This window comes from Panthera tigris, chromosome A2 (genome assembly GCF_018350195.1).
Source record: "Panthera tigris isolate Pti1 chromosome A2, P.tigris_Pti1_mat1.1, whole genome shotgun sequence".
NCBI lineage: Eukaryota > Metazoa > Chordata > Mammalia > Carnivora > Felidae > Panthera > Panthera tigris.
The window spans coordinates 52,696,414-52,709,646 of record NC_056661.1 but is presented as its reverse complement, the minus strand read 5'-3'; the positions used below and the strand labels follow the sequence as shown (position 1 = coordinate 52,709,646).

At 40.2% G+C, this 13,233-nt stretch overlaps 1 protein-coding gene across 3 annotated transcripts in view; it reads left to right on the top strand.

Annotated features, from left to right (window-relative positions):
* VGLL4 (vestigial like family member 4) overlaps window positions 1-13,233 on the top strand; it is a 166,795-nt gene that overhangs the window by 82,601 nt on the left and 70,961 nt on the right. The window contains exon 1 of one of the 3 annotated variants that reach the window (XM_007075450.3): window positions 3,287-3,564. The exons of the other annotated variants lie outside the window; for them this stretch is intronic. Coding sequence (XP_007075512.1) covers window positions 3,483-3,564 — 82 coding nt within the window. The 5' untranslated portion in view covers window positions 3,287-3,482. Of the gene's footprint in view, window positions 1-3,286; window positions 3,565-13,233 lie in introns of those variants that run through there. 3 annotated transcript variants of the gene reach the window in all.

Below are 13,233 nucleotides of genomic sequence, written 5' to 3'. Positions count from 1 at the left end.
TTCACTGCGCTGCAGTCCGGCCGTTGTAAGTAGCCAGCCATCTGCACAGGGCTTCTCACACCATCTGGGTGGAAAACTAGGGTTTTCGTTTTTTGTTTTTTTTCCTGCCAGGCTTTATTGATACTTTGTAAAATACAACGAAACTCAATAGCTAGAAATAGGGAAAAAATAAACCCTCATTTAAAAATTTTTATTAAAAAAATTTTTTTAAATGTTTATTTATTTTTGAGACCGAGAGAGACAGAGCATGAAGGGGGAGGGGCAGAGTGAGAGGGAGACACAGAATCCGAAGCAGGCTCCAGGCTCCGAGCTGTCAGCACAGAGCCCGACGCGGGGCTCGAACTCACGGACTGTAAGATCATGACCTGAGCCGAAGTTGGATGCTTAACTGACTGAGCCACCCAGGCGCCCCTAAAAATTTTTTTAAAGTAATCTCTGTACCCAATGTGGGGCTCGAATTTACAACCCCAAGATCAAGAGTCGCATGTTCCATCTACTGAATCAACCAGGGGCCCCAGCGCTCATTTTTTAAAATGAAGATTTAAGAGACATAAAATTACTCTGTCAAACTGCTATAAAAATTTGGAAATGTGCACTCTCCATTTCTGTATCTCTCTCTTATGGATAGTAGCATCCATTTCTTGAACCCCTCTGTGTACCACTTGTGAGTAGCACCACACTGGCTTCTTCCTACATGAGTAGGAAAGATGTGTCTGGGTGCTGGGAATTTTGCCACAGATCATTCTGAACACAAATCAAGGTACACTTATGGGACCCACTCAGGCTGAGAGAATCCCATTGTAAGTGACACAGGGTCATTTAGGGGAAGTTACTAAGTACTCCTATCTTTACAACTGTTTTTGTTTAAATCTGGTTAAAGCACTATATTTTATTTTAAGTTTATTTTTGAGAGAGACAGAGACAGCGTGAGTGGGGGAGGGGCAGAGAGAGAGGGAGAGAGAATCCCCAGCAGGCTCTGCACTGTTAGAGCATGGAGTGGGGCTCAAACTCACAAACCATGAGATCATGACTTGAGCCGAACCAAGAGTCGGATGCTTAACCGAATGAGCCACCCAGGAGCTCCTAAAACCACTATATTTTTAAAAAGAAAACCTTCTCAGAAGAAGGGTTTAAAATGAAGTATCTTAAGGGGGGTAATTTTTTTTTTTTTTCCCTCAGATAAAAGCAGTGGTTTTTAACCTTGATTGCATATTAGAATCACCCAGGACTCTTCAGAAATGATACAGACCATGGGTCTCACCTCCTCAGATTAGTTTGGGATGCCACCTCAGCACTAGGATTTTTTTAAAGTCCACGTTAATTCTAATATGCAGCCAGCTTTCTCCCATAGGGGACAGGCTAATGACTCATCATGTTTTTTGATTGAGACCTTATGTCAAAGAACAGCACAGTGATTGTACTCTACAACTATCATTTGAATTTGATCTGATGCTTAAAGATAGTGAGATTGTTTGAAATGCAGTAATCTGTGTATAGTAGTTGCTCTAAGAGCTTTTTTCTGACCCTCCCTGTCAAATGCCATTATTTTAATTATAATTGATAGTATATGTATCTTTTCAGCATAGCTTATTCAGACTCTAGGATATGTAACCTAGTGTTAATAAATACCCTTATAAATTAAAGCTTCATTTTTCTGTTGTCTGCTTCACCTACAGCTATCCAGTGATGGCAGTAGTATTGGGTATTGTATGAACCTCCTGATAAGACTTGGTTAGAACAACTTATGCCTATTATCCAAAATGCAACTGTTGCTGGATTTTTAACATATCAGCCCTTGAAATTATTTATTCAACTCTTATTTTAGCATATTAAAATTTGTCTGCAAATTGTCTTGGTCTACAGTATAACACATTCCTTGATATTTTCTAAGTCTCCAAATAGCATACAATAATATCAACATATGAACACTTCCTTTGGTGAATTATTCTATTTGTGGTGCCAAAAGCTAGCTACAGTCTGCAAAGACAAAACTATTTTTCCCCCTATTTGCTGGTGTGCTCTTCATGTGCCAAAGGCTCTGAACGTTCAGTGATTTACTCATTCAGTAAACAACTTTTGGGTACCTGCTTGTGCTAGATATTGGAGATATGCAAAGTTTAAGGCTCCGGTCCTTCCAGTAAGGAACAGCATAGCAGCATGCTACTAGCCACGAATACACAGATGGAACAGCTTTCATGTGTGCAAAATGAAAATAATTTTATTCTGCCCCACACCCCATAATTTCAAGTAGGCATTTGGTTTTGGGTATTATCAGTCTTACTTGCTTAATCGTCCCTCTCTCTCTGTTTCTTCTTTCTCTCTCTTTCCCTCCTTGTTTTTTTTTTTTTTTTTGAAAAGTTATTAGGGGAAAAAAAAAATCCTAAAAGTAGTTCTACCAACTGTTTTGGGGTCATGGGCCAGTCATTTAATCCCTCTGAGCCTCAGTTTCTTCTGCTGTAAAAAGGTGATACCATCCCTGCCCTGTTCATGTGAGTTGTTATGAGGATTAGGAGAGAAGTTACATGTTAACATTAACATCAAAATTTGAAACACTGTTAAAGTATAAATGGATATTATAAAACAATTTTGGAAAGAAAGAAAGAAAAAAGGAGCCTTACAAATATGGGTGGAATATATCCCACAGCAAAACCACTGTGGGTTTCTGAACCCCAACAGGAAGGTACAGCAAAGTTAAGTTCCACGGACGTTTGCTTCCATGATGGATTTTTTACTTTTTACTCAGCTCCTGAAAAAGAAACTTCCTGGGTTTTCTTTCTCCTCCTCCGGTTGTGCAGTGGCAAGCCTGCTTCCTGTCAAGAGCAGCTCTGCACGGCCCCTCTGTGCAGGCTCTCCACCTCCTCTTTCTCTTTCTTTCAAACACTTAATACATTTAGAGACTGATCTTGTGCAGAAAATATCCCTGACATTTGAAGAGCTCCAGGGATTCAGTGAGCATGCTCCGTGCTCCCTCCCGCTGGGAAGAGGAAGCTCGTTTACATACGAGTCATACCAAGCATAGCCAGCATGTCAGCGCAGTTAACTTGCAGCGGGCTGTGAGGAAAGCGAGCGTGGCTTTGTCCTAGGAAATGTGCTTCGTGTTTTTCGTTTCCACTCCTTTTTTATTTCGAAGAAAGACTCGTAAAGACTTCAGAAACGGTTTCTAAGTGCTTGATTGAGGATACAAAACATAGACCATCTACAAATAAACCCTTGAAGGGTTTTGTGCGAGTTTGATTTTTTTTTTTTGTGCGTGTGTTTCCCCCCCCCCCCCTTTTTTTGTTTTTCTTTTTCTTTTCTTTCTTTCTTTCTTTTTTTTTTTTTTTTTTTAACTTTTACATACTTTGTTTTGATCATCTGAGGCTGGGCCTCCCGTCTTGGTGAAGTTTAAGAGAAAGCCAGGAGCTACTCAACAGTAACTGATTTTTGAAACGTACTCTTTTGGGGCGAAAGCAGAGAGCTGGTTTTCTGTGCTAGCCCAATAAATGCTATTTATGAAGATGGATCTGTTGAACTACCAGTACTTGGACAAGATGAACAACAATATCGGCATCCTGTGCTATGAAGGTAGAGGTTCTGTTCTAGAAATTGCTCTTCCATTGCTTTTGTCAAGGCCACTCCTCCTTTAGGGTTCTGAATGCCTTCTGTGTATTTTGTTCTCTTTCTTGGGATTTCAGGGGGCTTTGAAAGGCGAGTGTCTGTTATGTACTATTTTCAATACAAAGTTTGTTGTTCCCTATCTTAGCCTTCAGGGTTACGGTGGGGGAGGGAAGGCGGTGAAATATAAACTGTTAAAAGTTTGCTTTTTGCTTGCAACATATTAACTCTTCAAATTTTTAACTCTTGATTATATGATTATTTTTTATTTCTGTTGCTGTTTTCTTTAGAGGAAGAACTTCCAGGACCCAGTAAAAGTTAAATGTGTTGGGTTTTTTTTTTTCTTTCTTTCTTTCTTTCTTTCTTTCCCTGCTTTGATACTTATTTTAAACCTACACTGTGGACAGTATTTATACTGTATTGCAGTCAGTGCTTTGGATTTTCATGGAGAGGGGAACGGAAAGTTACAGTGAGTTTTTGTTTTCAGGAGTGATTGTCCCAAACAATGAAGAATTTTTCTGTTCAGTTTAGGGGACTGGAAGGGCACCCATGTCACAAAGCACAGACTGGCTCTTTGTCTGACTTCCCATTTCCTGTACAGCGCTGAGAGAGTTCTGACATTGAAGGATGTTCCCTCCACACTCCAGTCCCTTGTGGAAGTGGTTGCACAATGCACCAACCAGAAAGCTAAATTGAAAGAAAGAAAGAAAGAACCTATGCTAAATTCTTATTGTTTATTGCCTCCTGCTAATCCATGAGGTGTTTCCCCACTGGCTTGTAGTGTTTCAAGCTGTCTCTGTTAGTAGGAAGAAGAGAAAAAGTGATTTCTTAATCTGTTGGAACATTATCTACGTGCGATTTGAAAAAGTGGTAATGGCCAGGGTTTGAGTGGCCGGAGAGGCATCTCTGGGGGAATTCAGCTTGGCAGAAGGAGTATTTTTTGTTGTAACCACATACAAATCGAGGAGGAGACATCTCCTTTCTGATTCAGGACGGGTAGTTTCCATGTTTTCTCTTAATAGTGAACTGAATGTTTCTTTTGAAAAAGAAAACATTGAAGAAACTTGAATTTTTCATGTAAAAATTGCAGGCCTGTTGTCTAATCAATTGAAAACTAACCCTTTCCCCTTCAAGGAAAATAAAATCTCATTCATATTGTTTTTTACTTAACTCTGTGGATAAAGATCTCATACTTAAGAATTTTTTTTTAAGGTATATATTTTTAAACTCCTGCTTGTTCCATTAAAGAGATTTTTGGTGAATTGCTTTCTTTGAATCTGCTTCTTTGAGTAGCCTGTTGCTTCTGAAGTCACTCATTTAAAAGGCAGACACTCCTTTAAAATGTTGCTTGTGAAATTAACATACTGTAGTTTTTTAAACTTTTCTTTTTTTCAGTGAACAGGAAATCAAAACTTTTAAGGCAATATCTGTTGGCTTGTCTTTGTCGTTGAGTAATATGATATTTTCAAAACAGAACGTAATGATCAGGCTAAGAGAGGAGTATAGGGATTGCGAGGAAATTGATACCACATTAATTTTTTATATCTCCAGTTGGGGGTAGTGAGGAAAAGCTTATGGAAAACTTGTCCAGGTTGATTTGTTGTTCCGTAGTGTGTAATGATACTCGAAAGTAGTCTGCTTGCAGCCCCCTGTCTATTTGGGAGGAAGAAACTTTGATTTTGAAAGTTGAGTAGATACGTAGGATGATTTGCCATAGTCTGTTTGGTTTAAACATCTGCTGCTATTTTCCTTACTACGAAAGTTAACATTATTTTAACACCAAAATAAATACACAGGAAATGAAGAAAAGCACAGCAAAATTCGAGTGGTGTTTATAGTGGGTAGTTTATGCCCTAGTGGTTTTCTTAGTATAAACACTGCACACATCTGCTCTGAACTCAAAGGGTGTTTTTGAAGATGAACATAAATCTCAGATGGGATTTTTTTTTTTTTTTTTGGTAAGAAAAGTAGGAACCTTTACTATTATTGTAAATCCAGTACTTTGGAAATGTTCGTATTAAACATAGCAGCTCACCAGCATTCCAGGGAAGTTATTTGGAAAATGGAACGTACAGTTGTAGGCAGCATTTGATTTCACTTAGGACACAGGCAAGTTTTACATCTCTTAAGAATAAGGGACAATTTAATTTTCTGAAGTTTTGGTTTTACAAATCAAGATGTTGATGGTTGTTCTTATTCTCTAGGTCAGTCATACCATATTCCTGTGTATTGTACTTGGCTCTACTCTGCTAAATAAACCATGTGTCTGCACTGTCTTTCTTCAGCCTCTGTGGCAGTGTTCCCACAACTAGATCTTTTTTAGCCAATTATCTTGTAGCATACAAGGCCTTTCTGAAATCCCACATGGAAAGCGACTTCAGTGGCTCAGATGTGGACTTTGCTCGGTGACTGCCGCTTTCACCTTAGTAGTCTGTAAGCATAATTGAAAAAGAAATAAAGGAAGAAGGTTTGGGGTGGGGCCCACTGGTAGGAGAAGGAGAAGATTGGCAAAGGACAGAAAGAATCTGATTTCTGCAAACCAATTACCTTCATTGGTAATGGGCAAATTAGCAGAACTCTGCTTGTGTTAATGTGTCTCTTCAAAACCTTTATGGTTTGTTTCCACAACCCTCAATAGTTAACTTATGACCCTATTGAATGTTCAAATTACACCCACTCGAACCCCAATTTTGCCTCTATCTCTGTGAAGAGGTCATAGGCCAACCTCAGCCTTCGTTTTTCCCCTGTGAACTCCTGAGAATAATCCACTAGTAGACTGGAAAGCTTCATGAAGGCAGGACAGTCTGTCTTGGGCACTACTGCATCCTGGAGTCCTGGCATGGTGCCCGATTTGGCTCTCAGTAAGTGGCTGACTCAAAAAATCCATGAAATCTCTCCACTGGTGGTGTAGTCCCTACTGTACAATTTAGCACTTCATTATAAAAATCTTGTATTCTCTAATTATCTCATAATTGCAGAGCTGTACAGGGCCTTAGATAGATCTTAGACATTTGACTTTTTTTTTTTTTTGGCCAAGGAAACTGAAGCCCAGAGAGGTAAGTTGTCCATTCAAGTGTATTCAGAAAGTTCGTGGCAGAAATGAGCTGTGGTGGGGATTCAGTGGGTTTGATTAGTCTCTGATTTTTCTACAGCATTCCTGCCTCCAAGATTATTTTACGCCTTGTCTTCTTAATTAATAGCCCCTCTATGATAGGGACTGTGCTTGGTCCTGGGGGTGCTCCCAGCTCCCAGCCACAGGGGTGGCATCTTGGATTACAACACACAGCAAACCTGTCCTGGAGTCCTCATTGCTGTGAAGCCAGTTGCTGGTCTGGGTTTCCAGGCTGTTGTGATGTTCAGGAAAGAGTCATGAGGACGCTGGGTGACCAGCCTTGTTGGAATTTGTGCTTCTTCTGCTCTGGTGCTTAGGTTTGCTTACTTTTTTTCCTGACTGTGCAGAGCAGGAGGCCCTGTGTAATGCCACTTTACCAAGAGTGTTTTCCCAAGGGAGCAGGGAACTGGTTAGACCATTGATTTTTCTCAAGATGGCTGACGGTTATATTTACATAATTACGTGGTGCTGAAAACATAGGTCCTAATAAATGTGCTCATGGTTGGCCGTGGCTTTAAGCTGCTGTTAGTGATACTTTAATTATGGGTTAAGAGCCATTAGTGTGTAATTTGGTAGAAGAATTCTCCCCTTTTAATTTAATAGTGCGATTTATATTGGGAGAAAGTAAGAATAAATTGTATATTGCAATCATCGGAAAGCTTAAGATTCTGAGTTCCTCAGATTTTGAGCTGTTCGTTGTCTTAGAACATAATTATCACTTATTTCATCACAGGCTGCACTTAAATTAATTTTCTGGAATCGAAAGGAAAATGCACACAAGAGTTGTGGCCTGAGACTCTGCCAGGGATACGAGGTTAGGTGAAGGATTTCTTTTGTTTTCTGCCTGTCTAACCAGCAGCAGTTTAGTGTCCTTTGTCTAATGAGTTCAGAGGCATCAGGAAAACTTAGAGCACTGGGTACTGTCGAGGTGAAAAGGCCACAGAGCAGAGCCATTTGAACCCCCCTCTGTTCCCCAGGCCTGCGTATCAAGTGACCAGCTCTTGATCCAGAGGTGTATTCCGAAGTAGAACATCTGCAACTATTTTGCTGTGGAAATTGGTTTTACTTTACCATTTTATTTGCAGGAGAGGGTCAGGAGTGAGGAGAGAGAGAGGGAGAGAGTGGGAGAGGAAGAGGGACAGGGAGAGCGGGAAGGGGAGGGGAGGAGACGAGACCTGAAGGAGAAGGCAGAGGAGAGGAAGGCTGAAAGGAGCTTGGTTAGTACAACATGCCCAGGTGAGCCCAAGAGATCTCCTTCGAGAGATCTGGCCAGTTTGTATTTCTTCAAATTACAGTTTGTGAAGGGAAGGTGTGATTATAGCCTCCTTCCTTCTAGCTCTCCGCCCTCGTTTCTCTACTCTCCTCTGGAAGGATTATTTTACTTGGCTGTTTATCTCTTGGAGCCTACACATGGCTTTGTTTTGGAAGGCAGATTTCTCTTCCTTCCTTCCTCCTTCCCTTCCCTATTGTCTGCATGGCCTTCTATTCCTAGCGTGTTTGGATTTGTTGCTGTAAAGATTTTTTTTAAACATGCCATAAGATACAAAAAAATCCCCCTCAGCATGTGAGAAGATTCCAGACCTCTCAGTACAGCCTTGCTCTGCTCAATTGTGAGGCTGTTGCAGAAAACTTGGTTTTGTCTGAAGAAATTGGATCCAGACTTAGCACTTATGCATGTATACAAATCTATAAAACCAGTCTTACCAGGGATTGTTTCTGGCTAGATTTGTTTTATCTCCTTATCTGAGCATTTATTCAATGACTGTTTATGTTTAGTGGGATCTCTGTAGTGCATACTGAGCTCATTGGAAGTATTTTCTAGTCTTGCTCAGCCATATCAGTTTGTTCTACAAAATAGTCCCTCTCCCTGTTATATTTTTTAATCAACTCATATATCGGCCACCCCCTATGCCCCCCTCCCCCCCAAAACTTCAGCCACGGACACTTAATTTTAAAAGTAGAGTCTGAAAACGATTTTACGTTCTCCATTTGTTCTCTCTTTGCCTTCCTGAATGTTGTGTTCTGCTAAATTCTAAGGAATTATTTCCTTCAGTTTGCTTTGTTATCTTGCCGCCTTTTCTGCACTTCCCACCCCCCCCCCTTTAAAAAAAATACTATAGATTGTTTTAATTTCAGGGTATTATATACAGATTATGTTTAAATCCTAACAATGTGAATTACTACTAGTTGAAAGAATGTTTATTTCCCTTAAGTAAAATAGAAAATCTATTCTTAAAGTTATCTTTAATTTGTGGCCATTTAAATGATCTTTCTGAACTCTTTAATATTTTACTTGTTTGTTTGCAAAGAAGTCTCTAAACATAATAAACAGGTATATTTAGTAAGTGATGGCAGAAAACAGTTCTGTCCTTTTCCCACCCAGTATCCATTCTCTTAAATGTATATGGAAAGCCTGTGCTCTGCTGGTATGTATTAAGTCTTGGGTTATCCCTCTCTCTCTCTCTCTCTCTCTCTCTCTCTCTCTCTCTCTCTCTCAACATTTTTTATTATGAAATGTGTTGTATGTACATAAACATGCATGAAACATATGTGTAATTTAAAAAGGAACAACCTTGTAATCACTACCATGTCAGGAAATAATCAATCACCTCCCTCAAGTATTCTCTCCCTGTCATATTCCTCTCAGCCCCAAGAGGTCATCACAAAGTTTTGTCTGTTTTTTTTTTTTTTTTAAGCCCTGTATAATCAGAATTATTTTCTATGTCTTCTTTTGTGTCTTACTTATGAGACTTTTTACAATGGAGATGTCTTTGTCTTTTCCATATGAAGCCAGCTTATCTTCAGGTGTGGAGAATCTTGGCTGTGGAACATGTGTGGATGCCCCAGCATCCTTCTTGCTCACCTGCTGGTCACTTTTAAACAGAGTTTGGTCCAAACTTTGTTTTCAGCCAGTGTTTTGTTCACAGTCTTCATCACCTGTCAAAGCCTTCTGTTATCCAGGCTGTAATGGGAAATGGTGCGTTTGAGAAATTCTGCCCAGTTTTGGTGAATGCAGAGTTGGGGGACACTTGAGAAACATACCTTAATTAGGATCTGAACAACGACTTTCGTTCTGCATTAATAAGCAATTTGCTTAAAGGCTGAGACTTGTTACAAGTCAACTTTGTTGCAGTGCCAGATTTTTTTGGATGTTAATCCAGGGACTTTTAGATACACAGAAAAAGCTTGGGTTGTTCCAGTATTCAAACAATACTCTACATTGTAGAGAGATGGCTGTCCGAGGGCAACAAAGATCTGAAACAATAGTCTGCATTATGCACCATCTAAAATTATGAATGAAAAAGAATCATCCATATGTATTGCTCTTGATTTTTATTTTATATCTGTTTTGCATGAAAATAGTTGCCTGTTAATTGTTCTTGGCTAATGATTTGATTTTAATAGAGTGAATTCTAGAATTTAATGATTTGTTGCAGATACGTTCTGCCAAGCAATTTAGCAAAGTTGTTTACACTACCCCAAGTCCAGCTGGACAGAGTAAGCCTGTGCTTCTTCCCTGATAACAGTTAAGGGAGTGATGAGTGCAAATTTCTGGACACTTTTCCCCCTTGGAAAACAAACACACATCTTCCATTATGTGGCAGCACTATTAAAGTGACAAGGGATTAATTTAAAATTTTAATTTAATGTCAACAGCTCTTTCCGGTACCCATTTTCTCCCATTCTTACTATGTGTGTCCTTTTAAATGATTGTTGTTGCTTTTTTTTTTTTTTTTTTCTGATGAGCAGCTGATAAACTATTGGCTGACCCCAAAGAGAACTGTTGTTTTATTTTCCTGCTGAAAAGCTATGACCTTTTTGCCAATGCATAAAATCACCCATGAGAGGGCTTTGAGTAGCTTTCTTTAAAGGAATACACAGTAACAGCTATACCAGGCTCTCTACGTTCTACTGAGCAGAGGGCACAAGAAATGGAAAATAGTAGTCATTCTCAGGATAAAACCTATAAAAAGTTTTCTAGCACTGCTCTACTGAATTCAGATTTGGGAACAGTTACCACCAGTTTCTGGAGACCATGATTGGGAGCCCTTTTTCTCTGATAGGCTTTACACCAGTAAAGGATGGCTGATGTTGGTAGGGGAAGAGGCGGACTAGAATTCTAGAACCAGTAGCAGACATCAAACATCGCTCTTGGTGTCCGATAAATAGAATATACATGCTGTACTTGGTTCTGTATTTTGTACGACACAGAGCGGGAAAAGGCCTCTTATAGAGCTGGAAGAACCCTTGTATATCCTTTAAGAAGAAACTAGAAGAACCACCACATCGTCCTTTTTCACCTGCAGACTCTTCTGAATCTAACTCCATGTTTCTTCCCTTTCCCTTAGGATCAGCAAAAGGCGAATTTTAATTCTTTGATTGGTGGCTCACTGGTCCCAGCTCTTCTGGCCTTAGGGACTTTATGATCTGTTTCTTTTCTGATTTCCCCCTTCTTCCTCTCCTGGTTCTTTCTCTTCATCATGTGTTTATGCACACATGTCTCTCCCAACTTCAAAACAAAACCAAACTCATCCCTAAATCTTTTGCCGCCCCCACCCCAACCCCCCCCGCTGCAGCTATTATTAGACTCTTTTCTTTGCCATCCAGGTTTTTGGAAGAATGTGGTCAACCTATTTCTGGTTCCCTTCTGCCCAGTCTCTCCTCAATCCATTGTTGTCTGATTTCTGTTCCCACAACTCTGCCAAAGTTGTTCTGGACAAGGTCACTAAATGATATCCTTCATGGTAGCTTGAGGGGGCACTTTTTAGCCCTTACCTGTTGAATCTTTTAGTACCATTTGGTGTTGATTCCTTCCAAAATCTTAAAATTCTTATATCCCTTGGCTCAAACACTTTTTTGAGTGTTCTCTCCATCGGGAGTGAGGTGCTGGCAAGCATATAGTGAGTAACATCAGCAGGGGCTTTCTAGAGCTTCTGGGGTTGGTAGGAGGGTATTAAAGAGTGAGGCAGGCTGATAAACATTCAAAATGAGCAAACTGTGGTTACAACTTGAGAATAGGTTGGAAGGGAAGGAGGGAATAAAGAAATAGAGAATGTAAACCTGTTGCAGTGGTTTAGGCAAGAGATGGTAGAAACCCAAACTGTGGTGGTGGTCGTGGAAAAGGAGAGTAGTAGACAAACTAAGACTATTTAGAGAGGAGACTGACAGGAAGGACATGGTGAGAGATTAGAGCAGGGGATGAGGGACAAGATACAGAAGATGTTGAGGGTGCCTCCTAGGTTTCCAGCTTGGCCACATGAGTGGAGTGTGCTGCCATTTGCAGAGATGGGAAACCAAGGGAGAGGACTGGGTTCTGGGATGAGGTCATGAGTTTACTTTTGGATACGTTGAGTTTGAAAGACCTTTGAAATTTCAAAGAAGAGCTAAATATTTTAAGGTTGGGTATATAGGTCTAGAGTGATACGACTTTGGGGTAGAGAATAAGTGAAGCTCTGGGCAAGAATGGTCACCGAGGAACAAAGAAGACAATCAGAAGTGGAAGAGGTTCTAGGAGCTCTTCTTCTAGTTAGGGCTCCATCGGTTTTCTTTTTTATTCCTAAAATAACCCTACAACTAACCCTTGCCTGCAGTACTGTTCCCGTCTAGGCTTTTATTCATTATATTACCAGAATGCCATCCCTTATGTACTGTTCCAGCCTTAATCTTCAATTATTCCTTCACCCACACCCTATAGTCCAGATACATCAAACTACAGTTGACCCTCGAGCAACATGAGGATTAGGGGTGCCTATCCACCCTCCCCCCGCCACCTCCCATGCACTTGAAAACATGCATGTAACTTTTGACTTCTCCAAAACTTGACTACTAATAGCCTACTGTTGACTGGAAGCCTTACTGATACTATAACATAAACAGTAATTAATGTATATTTTGTATGTTGTGTGCGTTATATACTATATATTTTTTTATTTTAATTTTTTTTTTTAACGTTTGTTTATTTTTGAGACAGGGAGAGACAGAGCATGAACAGGGGAGGGTCAGAGAGAGGGAGACACAGAATCTGAAACAGGCTCCAGGCTCTGAGCTGTCAGCACAGAGCCCGACGTGGGGCTCGAACTCATGGACCGTGAGATCATGACCTGAGCCGAAGTCGGCCGCTCAACCGACTGAGCCACCCAGGCGCCCCTATACTATATTTTTATAATCAAGTAAGCTAGAGAAAAGGAAATGTTAATAAAAAATCATAAGGAAGAGGAAGTACATGTACAGAACTGTGCTGTATTTACTGGAAAAGAAAACCAAAACACGTAAGGGGACCAGAGCACTTCCAACCCACGTTGTTCAAGGGTTAGCTGTATTTCCTTTGGATGAACCATTGCCTGTCTCTGAAATCCCCCCTGCTCTTTGTCTTGGATTTTATTAGTTTCTCAAGTGCGGAGTCTTCTAGAAAGTGACCCTCCTCACCTCTGCCTTTTTAGCTGGGTTTTGTGTTGTGTTTGTGTTTTCATGGCATGCCATGCATGCTTTTGTCAGAGAATTTATCTTTCTTTGTTAAATACTCCTCT